This window comes from Salvelinus alpinus, chromosome 16 (assembly GCF_045679555.1).
Source record: "Salvelinus alpinus chromosome 16, SLU_Salpinus.1, whole genome shotgun sequence".
NCBI lineage: Eukaryota > Metazoa > Chordata > Actinopteri > Salmoniformes > Salmonidae > Salvelinus > Salvelinus alpinus.
The window spans coordinates 25,768,972-25,788,244 of NC_092101.1; the positions used below are offsets into that span (position 1 = coordinate 25,768,972).

Consider the following 19,273-nt stretch of genomic DNA (forward strand, 5'->3'; position numbering starts at 1 on the left):
CATTCCCAAAGATTGGAAAGCTGCTGCGGTCATCCCCCTCTTCAAAGGGGGTGACACTCTAGACCCAAACTGCTACAGACCTATATCTATCCTACTCTGTCTTTCTAAGGTCTTTGAAAGCCAAGTTAACAAACAGATTACCGACCATTTCGAATCCCACCGTACCTTCTCCGCTATGCAATCTGGATTCAGAGCTGGTCATGGATGCACCTCAGCCACGCTCAAGGTCCTAAACGACATCATAACCGCCATTGATTAGAGACATTACTGTGCAGCCGTATTCATCGACCTGGCCAAGGCTTTCGACTCTGTCAATCACCACATTCTTATTGGCAGACTCGACAGTCTTGGTTTCTCAAATGATTGCATTGCCTGGTTTACCAACTACTTCTCTGATAGAGTTCAGTGTGTCAAATCGGAGGGCCTGTTGTCCGTACCTCTGGCAGTCTCTATGGGGGTGCCACAGGGTTCAATTCTCGGGCCGACTCTTCTATGTATAGATCAATGATGTCGCTCTTGCTGCTGGTGATTCTCTGATCCACCTCGACGCAGAAGACACCACTTTGTATACTTCTGGCCCTTCTTTGGACACTGTGTTAACTAACCACCAGACGAGCTTCAATGACATACAACTCTCCTTCCGTGGCCTCCAACTGCTCTTAAATGCAAGTAAAACTAAATGCATGCTAGTCAATCTATCACTGCCTGCACCTGCCCGCCCGTCCAGCATCACTACTCGGGACGGCTCTGACTTAGAATACGTAGAGAACTACAAATACCTAAGTGTCAGGTTAGACTGTAAACTCTTCTTCCAGACTCACATTAAGCATCTCCAATCCAAAATTAAATCTAGAATCGGCTTCCTATATCGCAACAAAGCATCCTTCACTCATGCTGCCAAACATACCCTCGTAAAACTGACCATCCTACCGATCCTCGACTTCGGCGATGTCATCTATAAAATAGCCTCCAACACCCTACTCAACAAATTGGATGCAGTCTATCACAATGCTATCCGTTTTGTCACCAAAGCCCCATACACTACCCACCACTGCGACCTGTACGCTCTCGTCGGTTGGCTCTCGCTTCATACTCGTCGCCAAACCGACTGGCTACAGGTTATCTACAAGTCTCTGCTAGGTAAAGCCCCGCCTTATCTCAGCTCACTGGTCACCATAGCAGCACCCATTCGTAGCACGCACTCCAGCAGGTATAGCTCACTGGTCACCCCCAAAGCCAATTCCTCCTTTGGTCGCCTTTCCTTCCAGTTCTCTGCTGCTAATGACTGGAACGAACTGCAAAAATCACTGAAGCTAGAGACTCATATCTCCCTCATTAGCTTTAAGCACCAGCTGTCAGAGCAGCTTACAGATCACTGCAACTGTACATAGCCCATCTGTAAACAGCCCATCTATCTACCTCATCCCCATACTGTATTTATTTATTTATCTTGCTCCTTTGCACATTCATCTTCTGCACATCTACCATTGCAGTGTTTAATTGCTATATTGTAATTACTTCGCCACCATGGCCTATTTATTGCCTTAACTCCCTTATCTTACCTAATTTGCACTCACTGTATATAGACTTTTCTTTTCTTTTTTTTCTACTGTATTATTAACTGTATGTTTTGTTTATTCCATGTGTAACTCTGTGTTGTTGTATGTGTCGAATTTTACAAATTTAAATAAAAATCTGTGGATCTCTTGGGACGGTATGCAAATTGGAGTGGGTTTTTAGGGTTTCTGGGATAATGGTGTTGTGAGCCATGACCAGCCTTTCAAACTGCTCATTTTAAAATGGCCTTGTATTGTCCCCAGCACAAGCTGCACCTGTGTAACAATCATGCTGTTTAATCAGCTTCTTGATATGCCACACCTGTCAGGTGGCTCGATTATCTTGGCAAAGGATAAATTCTCACTAACAGGGATATAAAGAAATTTGTGCACAAAATCTGAGAGAAATACGTTTTTTTGTGCATATGGATTTTTTTGTAATACTTTTATTTCATCTCATGAAACATGGGACCAACACATGTTGCATTTATATTTTTGTTCAGTATATTATATATTTCCTTTAAAAAAAAGGTTTTCGCTGCCTCTTGGGCCCCCCACGGGCCTGGGCCCAGGGGCTTCAGCCCCGGTAAGCCCCTGCATTAAACTGGCCCTGAGTACATAGAGAGACCATAGAGCAGAGTTTCCTAATAGGCAGTCTGCGGACCAAATTCGGCACTTTTTATTTTATTAAACAATGGTACATTTAAGCCACTCCACCTGGGAAACAGGTGCATTTCATTGCAGTATTGATGCACTAGTATTTAAACATAACTGTGGTCAAGCAAAATTGCAGAATGGCTTTGGCCACAGTTGAATTTACTCCCCTTACAGAGTTAACGTGGGATGCTTCCAGCTGTCCGGGGACATAGGCCTATACTCAGACAGGAACCATGTGTCAAGTGCACCTGTTTTTTGTGTGTTTTATTCTAGGATAAAAATATACACAAAAACAAAGCTACACGAAACCACTTTATTTTACACTCTCAATCCGTGTAAGATTTTTTTTCTCAGGCTACCTCGATAAAAAAAATCCAGCCATCATTATATTCAATGGTTTTATTCCAAGTAGAATACTTTTTCAAGCAGAATATTCTGTTTCGTTTTCCATGCACATCCAGTCTACACTCTTCAGTGAAAATTCTTGCTCCCGTGCAGGGCAGCGTATAGTAAATGCGCTACAAAAAAAACTACTAGATATACCGTTGCGCGCTGTAGGTTAATTTAGTTTTCCATAATACCATAGACGCACCCTTCTCCATTGCACACTGAATTCAAAGCGCTCGCGTCGCTCACTAAAAAGTAGGGTAGCACATAAAGCCGAACCTATGCTCCGGTTACCCGCCCGGTCACCTTTGAGTACAGGATAAATCACGTCATCCTGCACGACAGCAGACACTGACAAATATAGTTTTAAATCTGTCGGAAGAAATTCCTTTCATTCAGAAGTCAGCTTTCATTTTCAAGACGACTTTCGTATTCGTTTTTCTGCGTCTCTTTTAACAAATACCCTAAAGGTTGGAGCATATCTATGGAAATCACATTGATTAATAGTTTCATAACGAAGGCAAGTGTAATGGTTTTGTTATAAGATTAACTATGGGAGCTAATATCCTGGAATCTAATATAAGCACCAACTTCACTCCCGGCGGCGACACGGGGACAGTCCACGAAACTGGAGCGGCTCACCCGGGCTATATGATGGTGATTCTGGCCGTGCTTATGATTATTCTGGTAGTCGTGGTTGTGGCTGGCAACGCACTTGTTATCCTGGCTTTCATTGTTGACAAGAGCCTACGAAATCAAAGCAACTACTTCTTCCTCAACCTTGCCATTTCTGATTTTCTTGTTGGTGAGTAGTCTATTTTATTTATCTATCCTGTCTGTCGGTCTGCTATCTAATCTATCTGTCTGTCTAGTAGGGCTCTGGTGGGATAATGCCATTTTTTGGTTCATTAAGCTATATAAGACACTGGCAAGTGCCATCATAATGGACAATAATTTTGGAAAGTAAAGAAATGTTTTTTTTGTATTAACTTTGAAAGAATCTTAGCAAAAGGTTTTCCACAAGGACATTTATAACAGATTTATAGAGCTCTTGAATAATTGATGGTTCATGAATGCAAATTAAAACCCAACACACCTCTGGTAATAATTTTTCACACATAATGCTGCCAATACTTTTTCACACATAATGCTACCACTTGCCAGCAGGCTTGTTTAGAAATGAATTTGCTGTGAAAATGAATTCTGGCATTGATTATGGCGCTATGGAAGCATTGTTCGGGGTTCAGTCTATACACAGTGTGTCCTTGCAGGTGCATTCTGCATCCCTGTATACATCCCCTACAACCTGACAGGCCGCTGGGTGCTGGGCAGAGGTCTCTGTAAGCTGTGGCTCCTCATGGACTACTTGCTCTGCACTGCCTCTGTCTTCAACATAGTCCTCATCAGCTATGACCGGTTCCTCTCCGTCACCAGAGCAGTGAGTATAGAGAGCTACCGTGCCACATACAGGCATGCGTGCACACATGCACGGTAACATGCAAATGTGAAATGCTGTTTCAAATGCAGCTACTGCATGTTTTACTGTTCATATGGCCATCCTGCCATCACACAACTGCATTACTAGGCCCATTACCAATACAGAGGTACTGCAGAATGGTTTGACAGCCACTGCCAGTAGGACTAAAGGTTGACTCAGCGACGTGACGTAGATGCAGAAAGTAAACGGCATGGGTCAATTTCCGCAAAAACTAAGAGCGTTGAAGCACGAGGCTCAACTTCTCCACTAAATCAAACCCGTGCACATGTAAAGATACTGTGTGTGACCGCGTGAGAGCGAAGTATTGCATGTCTCATCTCAATATCTGCGGTGCTGCTCGTGACAACGTAATTTCGCTGAGTCTACCTTTAATAAGTGTCTTGATAGGATGCACCGTGTTGCGGTGGCACTGACTCTGAATGAGCTCTGTTGGAAGTCCAGACAAAGTGGGTCGGTCCTTGTCGACCAGCGTGCTACTCTTTGATCTTCATCTGCTTTTGGGATGCTATCCCTGGATACTCTGGTCTGAATACTAAACTGGGCATTGCTTTATCAATCGTATTGATGTCTCCCTTGTAAAATACCTCAACCCCCTATGTTTCTGGGGGGGGTCAGTGAAGCTAAAACTTTTAATTTGTCTATATACTCCAGCATTTTGGATTTGAGATCAAATGTTTTATATGATGCGACAGTACAGAATGTCACATTTTATTTGAAGGTATTTTCAAACACATCTGTTTTACCGTTTCGAAACCAATGCACTTGTATCTAGTCCCCCTGTTTGAAGGTGTCAAGTATTTGAACAAATTCACTTGTAGTGTATACATTTAGTCAAAAGTTTTGTATTTGGTCCCATATTCCTAGCACACGATGACTACATCAAGCTTGTGACGCTACACATTTGTTGGACGTGTTTGCAGTTTGTTTTGGTTGTGTTTCGGATTATGTTGTGCCCAGTACAAATTAATGGTAAATATTGTATTGTCATTTTGGAGTCACTTTTATTGTATAGAATGTTTTTGAACATGCCAAAATGAATGTGGATGCTACCATAATTACGGATAATCATGAATGAATCGTGAATAATGATGATTGAGAAAGTTACGGATGCACAAAGATCATACCCCCAAAACATGCTAACCTCTCACCATTACCAATAACGGGAAATTAGCATTTGTTGGTGGGGGTATGATATTTATGCCTCTGTAACTTTCTCGCTCATCATTATTCAGGATCTGTTATCATGGTAGCAGCCGCAGGAAGTAGGGGAGCTGCGCATCGCCTGGAAAATCAGAATAAGCAAATAATAACAATAAATAAATAAAAATCACAGGAGTGCATTTGGGCCCAGGGTTGCAAAGAGTCGGAAACTTTCCAGTAATTTCCCGGAAATTTTCCATGGGAAGTTATGTCCGGGAATTTTGGAAATTTTGCTTAAATTCATCAGAAAGTTAGCTTATAGGAGTGAACCTTTTTTTGTGGGATACAAAAGGCAATTCTAGGTCTTGTGGCATATTTTGGTTAAACTATCCCCAATTCAATGGAATTGCAACCCTCTGCATGCACAGTGCATTCTTCCATCACATGTACAGCTGATTCTCAAGATCTTTCACACTAATGAGATGCTATTGAGCCCACACCACTAGACTGTCTGAGCCAAGGACTACATGCTTTCTGGTAAATTTTGATTACAATACTGGGTGGGGTGAATATATTGTATATGACTTACATAGTTTTTTTGTTATTTAGTAAATAGTAGCCTACAGCAAAGTGTGTTTAAATAATTTCTAACTTGTTAACAATGTCTGTTACTTAGTTTTTGCTACCATGTGGGTTTTAGCTTGCTTGAGCCTGCTAACTGAGGAGTGTTAACTCACCTGTTACATTTTAAAACATTTATCTTACAAAGGAGTTGTTTATTTTATTTTAACTCTTTATCTGATCATGGAATTGTATTGGTTGTTTAAAAAAATATTTTTTCGCTAATCTTTACAGGAGAATGCCACGGGCACTATCTGATGTGTGGAGACATTTCACTGCAGCTAATGTAGAAGGAAAAGCTGTGTACATTTGCAAATACTGTGCCAAATCATATGTGAAGAATGCAACATAGATGCAGACTCATCTGGCCAAGTGCATAAAGTTCCCTCAGCTCTCACAACAAGCAACCTCTGACAAAAGTCCCTCTACTTCTATTCGAGGTGAAAATTATGAATCAGACACCTTATCGATAGCAACAGCTCATGGTCCTCCTGGAATCAGAAGTTTTTTGACTCAATGGAGGAACGTAGTCAGAGAAATGATGAATGTCTTGCTCAAGCTGTGTATGCAACTGGTTCACCTCTGATGCTCACAGGCAATGTGTATTGGAAGAGATTTCTGAATGTTCTTCGCCCAGCATACACCCCTCCAACCAGACATGCTTTATCTACTCATTTGCTGGATGCAGAGTTCAACAGAGGTCAAGTGAAGGTCAAGCTTATCAGAGAAAGCAACCTATATTGCAATCATCTCTGATGGGTGGTCAAATGTTCGTGAGCAAGGAATAATTAACTACACCATCTCCACTCCTCAACCAGTATTCTACAAGAGCACAGACACAAAGGACAACAGACACACCGGTCTCTACATTGCAGATGAGTTGAAGACAGTCATCAATGACGTTGGACCACAGAAGGTATTTGCGCTGGTGACAGACAATGCTGTGAACATGAAGGCTGCTTGGTCTAAAGTGGAGGAGTCCTACCCTCACATCACACCCATTGGCTGTGCTGCTCATGCATTTAATCTGCTCCTCAAGGACATCATGGCACTGAAAACAATGGATACACTCTACAAGAGAGCCAAGGAAATGGTTAGGTATGTGAAGGGTCAAGTTATAGCAGCAATCTACCTCACCAAGCGAAGTGAGAAGAATAAGATCACCACATTGAGGCTGCCCAGCAACATCCGTTGGGGTGGTGTTGTCATGTTTGACAGTCTCCTGGAGGAGGAGGAGTCTCTCCAGGAAATGGCCATATCACGGTCTGCCGATATGGACAGCCTCATCAAGAGGAGCCTCCTGGATGATGTATTTTGGGAGAGAGTGTCGCGTCTTCTACCGAAGGTAACTCCTCTCCCTGTTCGGGCGGCGCTCGGCGGGTTTACTAGCCGCCACCGATCCCTTTTTCCTTTTCTGTTTGTTTTGTCTGTGATTCTTTTCACACCTGGTTTCAATTGCGTTTATTTCTGTGTGTATATAGGGTACCTGTTGCCTGCCTTAGTTCGTGCGGGATTAGACTTGTGTGTATTGCGCTCGATTGTATTTGATGTTTGTTGTGTTCACGACTTGCGCACGTGTATGTAAAGTGTCTGAACTGTGTTTGTTCCTCCGTGCGTTTGCACGAGTTGCTGAGTATCGTGAGCGTAGATTTGGGATTTTCGTCTGTGCCATTTTTGTATTGGTGGACTATATGATTAAACACGCTTCTCAGACATCCCTGCTCTCCTGCGCCTGACTCCTACACCTCTCACGAGACGCAAGTTATCACAGAATCCCGCCCCAAAAATGTATGGAGTCAGCAGGAGCGGACGCACTCCCAGGGTCCGTGGAGGAGCGAGTTCAACACCACACGGCAGTGTTACACCGGCTGGGGACCGCCATGGATCAGGTGATGGCGACGATGGAAAGATGGGAGAGAGGTGGCCTTCCCACACCTCCATCAGCCACACCCCAACCAGTACCACTACCCTCTCCTTCATTGCCTGGGCACAGTGGGATTTGACTCGCACTCCCGAGGGAGTACGATGGGACGGCGGCCGGGTGCCAGGGGTTCTTACTCCAGATGGACCTATACCTGGCGACTGTTCGTCCGGCTCCTTCGGGAGGTGAGAGTGTGAACGCCCTCTTCTCCTGCCTCTCAGGTAAAGCTCTGGAGTGGGCCAACGCGGTATGGAACGATCCTGACCGGCTCTATAGGCAGGTGGCTGCTCCCATTACGTCACTGCTGAATGGGGGGCCGGTGCGTCTGGGATGGTCGGCTGAGGCGGACAGGGCTTTTGGTCGTCTGAAGGCTCTTTTTACCTCGCCTCCCGTGCTGGCGCATCCAAACCCCTCTTTGGCATTCATAGTGGAGGTGGATGCGTCCGAGGCTGGGGTTGGAGCTGTGCTCTCCCAGCGTTCGGGTACGCCACCAAAGCGAAACTATGACGTGGGGGATCGGGAGCTGCTGACTGTTGTCAGGGCCCTGAAGGTGTGGAGACATTGGCTTGAGGGGGCTCAACACCCTTTTCTCATCTGGACTGACCACCGTAATGTAGAGTACATTCGGGCAGCGAGGAGACTGAACCCTCGTCAGGCAAGGTGGGCCATGTTTTTCACCCGATTTAGGTTTACCATCTCCTATAGACCAGGCTCCCAGAACACTAAGACAGACGCACTGTCCCGACTATATGATACGGAGGAGCGGGCCATCGATCCTGCGCCCATCCTCCCGGCTTCTTGTCTAGTGGCACCTGTGAGGTGGGAGGTGGACACAGACATCGAGCGAGCATCGCGTGTTGAGCCTACTCCACCACAGTGTCCAGCTGGACGGGTGTACGTTCCGCTGGAGGTTAGAGACAGGCTAATTTGGTGGGCTCACACGTCCCCCTCCTCTGGTCACCCGGGGATCGGTAGGACGGTGCGATGTCTTAGTGGGAAGTACTGGTGGTCCACTTTAGCCAAGGACGTGAGGGTTTATGTGGCCTCCTGCTCGGTGTGCGCTCAGTGCAAGGCTCCTAGGCACCTGCCCAGAGGGAAGTTACAACCCCTTCCCGTTCCACAGCGGCCTTGGTCACACCTGTCGGTTGACTTCTTGACCGATCTGCCACCGTCACAGGGCAACACCACGATCCTGGTCGTTGTGGATCGGTTTTCTAAGTCCTGTCGTCTCCTCCCTTTGCCCGGTCTCCCTACGGCCCTACAGACTGCGGAGGCCCTGTTTACTCACGTCTTCCGGCACTACGTGGTGCCTGAGGACATTGTTTCTGATCGGGGTCCCCAGTTCACGTCCAGGGTGTGGAAGGCGTTCATGGAACGTTTGGGGTTTCACCCCGAGAGTAATGGGCAGGTTGAGAGAGTGAACCAGGATGTGGGTAGGTTTCTGCGGTCGTATTGCCAGGACCGGCCAGGGGAGTGGGTGAAGTACATCCCCTGGCCCAGAACTCACTCCGCCACTCCTCTACGAACCTGTCACCCTTCCAATGTGTGTTGGGCTATCAGCCGGTCCTGATACCATGGCATCAGAGCCAGACCGAGGCTCCTGTGGTGGACGATTGGGTGAGATGCTCAAGGGAGACCTGGGAGGCCGCCCACGGGTACCTTAAACGGGCCGAAGGGCGGCAGAAGGCCAGTGCTGACCGCCACCGCAGCGAGGCCCCGGTGTTCACACCGGGGGACCGGGTCTGGCTCTCGACTTGAAACCTGCCCCTCCGCCTGCCCTGCCGGAAGCTGGGTCCGCGGTTTGTGGGGCCATTTAAAGTCCTGAGGAGAATAAACGAGGTGTGTTATAGGTCCATACTGGACTCGAGGCGTCGGGTGGGGGGCCTTCAGTACCTCGTGGATTGGGAGGAGTACGGTCCGGAGGAGAGATGCTGGGTGCCAGTGGAGGACGTACTGGATCCACCTATGCTAAGGGAGTTTCACCGCCTCCATCCGGATCGCCCTGCGCCTCGTCCTCCGGGTCGTCCTCGAGGCCGCGCTTCTACCGAAGGTAACTCCTCTCCCTGTTCGGGCGTCGCCAGTTTACTAGCCGCCACCGATCCCTTTTTCCTTTTCTGTTTGTTTTGTCTGTGATTCTTTTCACACCTGGTTTCAATTGCATTTATTTCTGTGTGTATATAGAGTACCTGTTGCCTGGCTTAGTTCGTGCGGGATTAGACTTGTGTCTATTGCGCTCGATTGTATTTGATGTTTGTTGTGTTCCCGATTTACGCACGTGTATGTAAAGTGTCTGAACTGTGTTTGTTCCTTCATGCGTTTACACGAGTTGCTGAGTATCGTGAGCGTAGTTTTGGGATTTTCGTTTTTGTATTGGTGGACTATATGATTAAACACGCTTCTCAGACATCCCTGCTCTCCTGCGCCTGACTCCTACACCTCTCACCGAGACGCACGTTATCACACAGAGTGGTAAGCAGCCTTAAACTCCTGAAATCTATAGCAGTAGCCATTGCACGGATTGAGGGAAATAATGCCATCCCGTCTGATGTTTAGACTCTGCTTGCAGATGTAAGAGAAGAAATCCATACGGCCCTGCCCACTTCACTGTTGCTCCAAGCAGAGGAAACTACAGTTCGGAAATACATCAAAAAGCGTGAAGACTTCTGCCTGAAGCCCATAAACGCCGCAGCGTACATGTTGGACCCCAAGTACGCTGGCAAGAGCATCCTGTCTGGTGCAGAGATCAACAAGGCCTATGGTGTCATCACTACCGTGTCTCGCCACCTCAGCCTGGATGAGGGAAAGGTTCTTGGCAGTCTGGCGAAGTACACTTCCAAGCAAGGGCTTTGGGATGGAGATGCAATTCGGCAGTCGTGCCAATATATCTCATCAGCCACCTGGTGGAAGGGACTTTGTGGATCTGAGGCTCTTTCCCCTGTTGCCTCCATCATCCTCTAAATCCCACCAACATCAGCCACCTCAGAGCGCAACCGGTCCTTGTTTGGGAACACACACACCAAAGCACGCAACAGGCTGACCAATACAAGGGTTAAAATATTGGTGGCCATCTGGGCAAATTTGAGGCTTTTTGAACCTGACAATGAGCCACCCTCAACAAGGTTGGAAAGTGACATTGAAGATGAGGCCTCAGAGTCTGATGTTCAAGAGGTGGACATTGAGGAGGTCCAGGGAGAAGACATGGAAGCCTGAGAGGAAGACAACCAAAGCTTTAGTTTCTAGACTATCATTTTACAGATGTATGTTGAAAACGTTTTTGGGAGATGCAATGGATCATTGGGGATCATTCAATATTCCCTTTCTTTTGTTGTTCAGTGAAATCATCCCATGTGGAGAGTCAACATTTAATTAAAGTTCAATTTGTAACTAAATTGTTTTTTTTATTTCTATTGGAAGGATTTCATAATTTGCAATTGTCTACTTATGATAAGGTAAAATGTTTTTGTTTCTGTCTCCATATTATATGGTTCAATTTGTAACTAAATTGTTTTTTTTATTTCTATTGGAAGGATTTCATAATTTGCAATTGTCTACTTATGATAAGGTAAAATGTTTTTGTTTCTGTCTCCATATTATATGGTAATATATATATCAATATATATATATATATATATATATATATATATATATATATCAATATATATAATATATATATCAAATGCAAAAAACATCTACATTTAAATGGTATTAATATTAATTCGCATATATTTCCGTTAATTCCCATATATTCCCATGGAAAGTTTCCACCGCTGAATATTCTCCAAAATGTGCAACCCTAACTGGGCCTTTACTAGTATTAGTGTACCGATATAGACGTCTGTAGCGTGGGCGCAAATATATATTTTTCCAGCATCTTCACTTTGCCACAAAAGGTAGTTAGTTGCATAATTAAGCAATAAGGTCCGAGGTGTTGTGGAAAATGGCCAATATAACCACAGCTAAGGGCTGTTCTTAGGCAGGACGCAATGTGGTAAATTGGCCATATGCTACCAAACCCCGAGGTGCCTTATTGCTATTATGAACTGGTTACCAATGTAATTAGACAGGTAAAAATAAATGTTTTGCCATACCTGTGGTATACGGTATGACAAATCAGCCAATCAGCATTCAGGGCTCGAACCACCCAGTTTATAATTAAGAACATTATCTTGCAGGATTCAATAGTTGGAATTGTAAGAGTTGTTGCCCTGTCCATTTCTCTGTGATTGCCATTCTAGTGGAATCCAGAAAGAACAAACCCTGTCCTCAAACATTCACATCAAAGCTATGGGCAAAGACACAAAACATCCGCATCAAATGAAATATTTTTCTTCATCAAATACCAGTATTTGTGCAGTATTAATTTACCATCCTTACAAACCACTTAATAGAAAATGGAAAAGGAAGGAATAGACCGTTTCAGGTTTCACATTGAAATAAGTTGCATTTCAAAGTGTTTCATGAAACTGGAAAAAAAGAAAGAAAAGTATTTCGATATTCCACAAGTAATATCAGATTAACTGTTTAGTACAGATAATTATCAGACTCAAGTTGCAAATGCTGGTAAACACTCAAATACTGTACATTTAGTTTAAATATTTTAACAAAAGTTGTGCACTTGGCCTTTACTAGTCCTGTATTAGCAGACCAGATATAGACATCTTCAGTGCAGGCATTTTTTCTCAGTGAACCCCCCTCCCCCCTCCATCGTTCTGCAAAAATGCAGCACCCCCAAACTACTTCCCGCGGCTATGGTAGCATCCACATTAATGTAGAAGTGTTCAGAATGACACAATACATTATTTACCATTCATTTATATTGGGCACAACCATAATCTGAAACACAAACAAAACAAACTGCAAATGCATCCAACAAGTGTTTGGAGTCCCAAGCTTGACGTAGTCATTGCATGCTAGGAATATGGGACCAAAAACTAAAATTTTGACAAAATTTTATACACTATAAATTAATTTGTCCAAATACTTATGACACCTTCAAATTGGGGACTAGATACATAAAGTGCTTTAATTTCTAAACGATAAAACAGAAATGTATGAAAATACCCTCAAATAAAAGGTGACATTCTGTACTGTCGCCTCATATAAAACATTTGGCGTCAAATCTAAAATGCTGGAGTACAGCTTTACTGTCCAAATATATACATAGGGGAGTGTACTTCATATATATTCCATGTGAGTATGCAGAGCATTCAGAAATGTAATGTTAACTAAATGGTTTTGTTGCCCTGTAAAGGGGCACTCTCTAAGCATGATGTCATATCTCTCTCAACCATTCATCTTAAATGGCCAATCAATATTGTTCATGACAATACAAATATTGATATTGATGAACTATTATATACGCACTCACCCACCTAGACAGAAGATACTGATCAATGGGTTCATGCAACAGGCAGTCATTACAAACAGTTTACTGAAGGACATGGAAACAACATTACTTTTAATGGAATTAACATTTTGGGAATGTAAAGGGTCACTATACTTTATCTGGAGCTGCATAAGTGAATGTGTCACACAATATTTTAACATAATAAAATATAGTTTTTTACATTCAATTATTCTACAAAGTTTAAAAAGTTACTTTACAGTGGTTGCAAAGTTTTCTAGCGAAATATCTTTCTGGTTCCCTGATTAACAATGAATACATATTAATACATAATAAAACAAGTACAGTACAATGCTGCAAGTAGTGTTTGATAATGAGTTACAATGATGGAAAATAACCCCTGTCTGTAGAGTGTATGTTTGATGTTGTTATTGCTCCCAGTGCTCACAGTCTCCATGATTGACAGCAAAGTCAGTATACCTAGACGCAGCCATGACAAACAACAAAGTCAAATTGTTCAGTTTGATAACATTGATTTTGATGACATCTCAGCAATTGTTGTTCATTTGATAGCCAGGAAAAAGACTGCAAGAGACAGAGGTAGGTGGGGAATCGGGGACAGAGAAAGGGAGGTGAAGATAAACAAAGCAAACAGAGAGATAAGGTGAAATGGAATTGGAAGGCGAAATGCTCATTCCTGGGTGAAGAGAATGGTGATGATGAGAGGGAGAGAGCAGACAGACAGATGTGCCTTCACACTCTCCTGTATTATTATTCAGTATCACACTCAGCCTAAAGCTCTCCTGCTTCTCTGGCTTCACTGACACACCATGGAGGAGGGGCTCTTGAACACATTCTTATTTGAAATGACGGCCTAGGAACAGTGGGTTAACTGCCTTGTTCAGGGACAGAACAACAGATTTTTACCTTGTCAGCTCGGGGATTCAATCTTGCAACCTTTCTGTTACAAGTCCAACACTCTAACCACTAGGCTACCTGCATTGAGAGATATGGAATTGATTATGCAGTTTATTACATCTGTATTAAAAAAAAATATGGTGATATTATTATTAAACATTACTGTGAGGTATTGTATGCTATTTTTCTCACTTCACTTCTCTACTTCCAGGTGAAATATAGAGCTCAGCGGAGCATGACCCACCATGCTGTGGTGAAGATGGTGGCTGTGTGGGTGTTGGCCTTCCTTCTCTATGGCCCTGCCATTATCTTCTGGGAGCTGGTTGTGGGTAAAAGCATTGTCCCTCCCGACGAGTGTTTCGCTGAGTTCTACTGCACCTGGTACTTCCTACTCAGTGCCTCTACGTTTGAGTTCTTCACCCCCTTTATCTCTGTGACCTTCTTCAACCTGTGCATCTACCTGAACATCCAGAGGAGGAACAAGAGCAGGGCTATCCGTAAGGAGGACACCAAGGCGGACAGGGGCAGTGTCAGGGACGGGGGTGCTACCTTGTCTGTGTTTTTTGTCAAGACTCGCAAGGTATCATCGAGCGAGCCAACTGCTGTTTCAGAGGTGATAGAGGAGGACGAGGAGCTGTCGCCATCCTCCTGTGGGGAGCCCAGCAGCGGACACACCTTCATTCAGAGAAAGAAGGGCCCTTCCTGCCGGAAAACTTCCAGGCTCCTCCAATTCCAGGCCCCCACCGGGCCCTCCAGCAGGAGCTCAGAGGGCTCCCGCCTCTCCCGCGACAAGAAGATTGCCAAGTCGCTGGCCATTATAGTGTGCATTTTCGGGATCTGCTGGGCACCTTACACCCTACTGATGATAATAAGAGCGGCCTGTAGTGGGCGATGTGTGGAGCACTACTGGTACGAGGTGACTTTTTGGCTCTTGTGGCTGAACTCTGGTATTAACCCTTTCCTTTACCCTCTCTGCCACAGCAGCTTCCGAAGGGCTTTTGCTAAGATACTGTGCCCCAAGCGTCAGTCTGTCCAACCTCACATTGAGACCCAGTCTTGCTAGTGATGCAACGTATGGCTGGCTGGAAGTCACTGGAGTAAGAAGACTACTGCAAATGGATATGGATTTTTTTCTCAGACATTGTGGAATGTTGTGTACATAGCTCAGCCATGAATAGGAGTGTGAAACCCATTTTTAGATACTCACTTTGGTCTTTGTTATTCAAATATGATAGAAAAAATGTTATTACTGATATCCCTATGTTTTTTGTTTCAGACAAATCAAATCCTTTGAAAGTTTGAAACTTGCACTTAGAGGGTAAAACCAAGTGTTTGTATTTACATTTCAGAAGTGAATCTACATATACTGTAATATTGAAATACTACTTGTTGTAGATATATTTGTTCTGTTGTTGCTAATACATTCTGGTGTGAATAGCGTAGGTGCAGATGCTCCTAGGACTGGGAGGAAATCTCAAATCTTATCAGTGCTTCGTGTCTCTGCCAGTTATAGATCTGAATGGTACTGGTATACATGTAAATGTGCTATGTAGAAAAAGATTTTCACTGTTATTTTCAGTGAAATGTGAAAGAATAGTTCAGTGTAATACCAAATCAAGTGTTCCTTGGTGTGTGTGATTTCCATGTGCTTACCCCTACTTCTACAACACTTTGTTGCGAACTTGGTGATGACACAGAGGTAATATACAGATGTAGGATCTTAATTTGAGCCAGTTTGCTACAGCAGGAAAATAATAATGCAGCAACAGGAAATGTGAATGATGATGTAAATTATAATTACTGGACATTTTGGTAGGGGTTCATACATTTTTCATAAGGGTAAATCAAGTCTTAAATTTCAAAGTGGAAATGACAAACTTCAGAAGCCTTTTTAAACCTCCTGCAACAGGGTGATCAAATTAAGATCCTACATCTTTATGTAAGAGGGGTCCATCGATAAAATGAAAGGTGATGAGTGACTATCAGCCATTAACCATACAATATACTGGATGTAGGTTATCAACTACACAGCAGGGAGTGGAGAGAGTAATACAATGTTTGTGTGGCCAAAGGTTTCACGTTGTGGGACATATTTAAAGGTTTCTATGGAGAAGTTTGGTTTGTGTTAGAGGATTGTAACTTTAAGTTTCAGATGTACTTCATTGATATGATGGATCATCTGCGATATATTGCCTGTGTCAGTTTATGGTACAATGCTTTGGCACTGTGCATCGCTAATACTCATAACAGATCACTGTAGCAGATTGTTTATGATAGGTCAATGTACTGTCTTAGCATCTATTAAAATATTTGGCCGAGGCTACGAATGCAGAGTTTTCGCCCCCGCCCTCTTCCTGCTCCTCTTGAAACATATTTCTCAAACGAAGGATTCAAATCACATACCGTGCATGTGTTATTTTACACACACATACACGTTTCTCTCTTTCCTCACTCACCCTTTTCTGAACCCTCAACCAATTTGCCTAATATTAATGAATAGCTGAAATAAAAACTCAGTGGAGATTTGAACTAACATTCCAAAAATATGAAGGCTACAACCTTCTGTCTGTCGCAAGACTGCTAGACTGCCTGTTGTGTCGTGCTTATGGTTGCAACAGACTAGACTGCCTGTTGTGTCGTGCTTATGGTTGCAACAGGCTAGACTGCCTGTTGTGTCGTGCTTATGGTTGCAACAGACTAGACTGCCTGTTGTGTCGTGCTTATGGTTGCAACAGACTAGACTGCCTGTTGTGTCGTGCTTATGGTTGCAACAGGCTAGACTGCCTGTTGTGTCGTGCTTATGATTGCAACAGACTAGACTGCCTGTTGTGTCGTGCTTATGGTTGCAACAGGCTAGACTGCCTGTTGTGTCGTGCTTATGATTGCAACAGACTAGACTGCCTGTTGTGTCATGCTTATGGTTGCAACAGACTAGACTGCCTGTTGTGTCGTGCTTATGATTGCAACAGACTAGACTGCCTGTTGTGTCGTGCTTATGGTTGCAATAGAGTACTGTTACAGAAGACAAATAACTACATTTGTTCGAACTGTCTTTCATGTACAAGAGGCAGCATAGTCACGGAGGGTGTGAGCACTGAGCAGCAGCTGAAAGGACTCGGAGGGAAGCGAATCTTGCACATGTGCATAAATCTCCTTATCAATAGCAAAAAAAATGTGGGTTCCAGAAGATCCGTAACCTGGCACAACAAAATATGTTGTTGTGAGCATTTAATCATCCAACAAACTGTGACCACAGCCACAAGTATAGTGTTTACATTCTGCTGCTTTATTTAAGAATCATTACTGACAGAATGACTATAAAAAAATCCTGTCCCGCCAAAATGGAAAGAGAGCTGAAATTGGGTATTTCCAGGAAGTAACAGTGCAGTCAACACAACACGAGTGTGAAATATCGTAAAAGTGAATAAAACATTTATATAAGGCCTGGATGTTTTTCTTCATGCACTACAGAGATATCTCAGAGACATTGTGGTTGGAGAGAGAGAGCATGTCAGTTCTCAAATTGTTTGAGCTTGATTACATTTTTCTTTGACCTTGACTACAAAAAAAATCTGCCACTTAAACCCAAGCCGTTGTGACATTCACAAGAGTCACAATGGCATATTTCCTCCCTTGGAGGAACCTATTAAGTTGTGAATACAAATATGTACAGTCATAAGCTATCCAAGAAAGATTGAACAATTATTTTAACATAATCTAGTTTTTTGAATCCCTCAGTCACAATGAAATGAATTGAAATGTATGTAAGATTGATACCCATGTATTTCCTTCTATTCAAATAAGCATCTTGGAGAGATTTGGAGAAAATAGATTTTGTAAAATAAGGAACAAATATTTAAAACAGTATTAAAACATTGAACTGTGGTTGTTTTGTTATGATTTAACTTGTCATGAAAAAAATGGGAAAACTTTTATGAGATGATTTTATATTATTTAGTTAATATATTTATTCATAAAGTATCACTGCCTCAGCCTTTCTTTAACATTAGTACAGAACCCACTATGGGTAAGACACTGAAGGCAGTGCTGTTGAACCTGTGCAGTACTAGTACACATTCCTGTAATGTGGCCAGAGCAACTAATTCTTACCTCATTGCTTACATTACATAATATATTTTTTGTTTTTCCCTCTGATCACTTATCTTCAAGGAAAGGATCTGTGGTGTATATGCAATGCATTTACCCCATTCTCATTGCACCTAGAAGTGAGCTGTGCGTCCTGAGCTATTGGTCTCATGAGTAGGGCCCTGTGTTTTGGACAATGATGTCACATGACCTAGATTTTAGCCTTTATTTTAAGCCTTTTCCTGAAATTATAATTACACCAAAAATGAAAGCAATTGTCTAAGGATAGTGTTACACCATCTGGCATAAAAATAAAAGGGGACAGTTTGATGCAAAATCTTTAAATAAAGGTTTATAATCTAATAACAATAAAGGTTAAAAAAAAATAAGGGTTAGAAAATCTACACACAATACCCCATAATGACAAAGTGAAAACAGGTTTTTAGAAATTGTTGCAAATGTATTACAACTCAAAAACAGAAATACCTTATTTACATAAGTATTCAGACCCTTTTCTATGAGACTCGAAAATGAGCTCAGGTGCATCCTGTTTCCATTGATCATCCTTGAGATATTTATACAACTTGGAGTCCACCTGTGGTAAATTCAAATGATTGGACATGACTTTCAAAGGCACACACCTGTCTATGTAAGGTCCCACAGTTGACAGTGCATGTCAGCGCAAAAACCAAGCCATGAGGCCAAAGGAATTGTCCATAGAGCTCCGTGTCGAGGCACAGATCTGGGGAAGGGTACAAAAACATTTCTGCTGCCCAAGAACTCAGGGGCCTCCATCATTCTTAAATGGAAGAAGCTTGGAACCACAGACTCTTCCTAGAGCTGGCCGCCCGGCCAAACTGGGAAATCAGAGGAGAAGGGCCGTGGTCACTCTGACAGAGCTCCAGAGTTCCTCTGTGGAGATGGGAGAACCTTCCAGGACAACCATCTCTGCAGCACTCCACCAAGCAGGCATTTATGGTATAGTGACCAGACGGAAGCCACCCCTCAGTAAAAGACACATGACAGCCCGCTTGGAGTGTGCCAAAAGGCAATGAGAAAAAATATTCTCTGATCTGATGAAATCAAGATTAAACTCTTTGGCCTGAATGCCAATCGTCACGTCTGGAGGAAACCTTGCATGGTGG

At 43.3% G+C, this 19,273-nt stretch overlaps 1 protein-coding gene across 1 annotated transcript; it reads left to right on the forward strand.

Moving 5' to 3' along the window:
- The first annotated feature begins 2,762 nt into the window (after positions 1–2,762).
- Positions 2,763–17,939, forward strand: LOC139541207 (histamine H3 receptor). Its single transcript, XM_071345602.1, has 3 exons — positions 2,763–3,405; positions 3,872–4,038; positions 14,254–17,939. The coding sequence occupies exons 1-3, from the start codon at positions 3,153–3,155 to the stop codon at positions 15,103–15,105; spliced, it is 1,272 nt and encodes a 423-aa protein (XP_071201703.1). The 5' UTR covers positions 2,763–3,152; the 3' UTR covers positions 15,106–17,939.
- Positions 17,940–19,273: the final 1,334 nt, after the last annotated feature.

Bases quoted from the DNA above. Each gene is read 5' to 3' on its own strand.
- LOC139541207 (XM_071345602.1), top strand. From the start codon at position 3,153: ATGGGAGCTAATATCCTGGAATCTAATATAAGCACCAACTTCACTCCC. The intron at 3,406-3,871 runs GTGAGTAGTCTA...GTGTCCTTGCAG, and splicing joins CATTTCTGATTTTCTTGTTG to GTGCATTCTGCATCCCTGTA. The intron at 4,039-14,253 runs GTGAGTATAGAG...CTCTACTTCCAG, and splicing joins TCCTCTCCGTCACCAGAGCA to GTGAAATATAGAGCTCAGCG.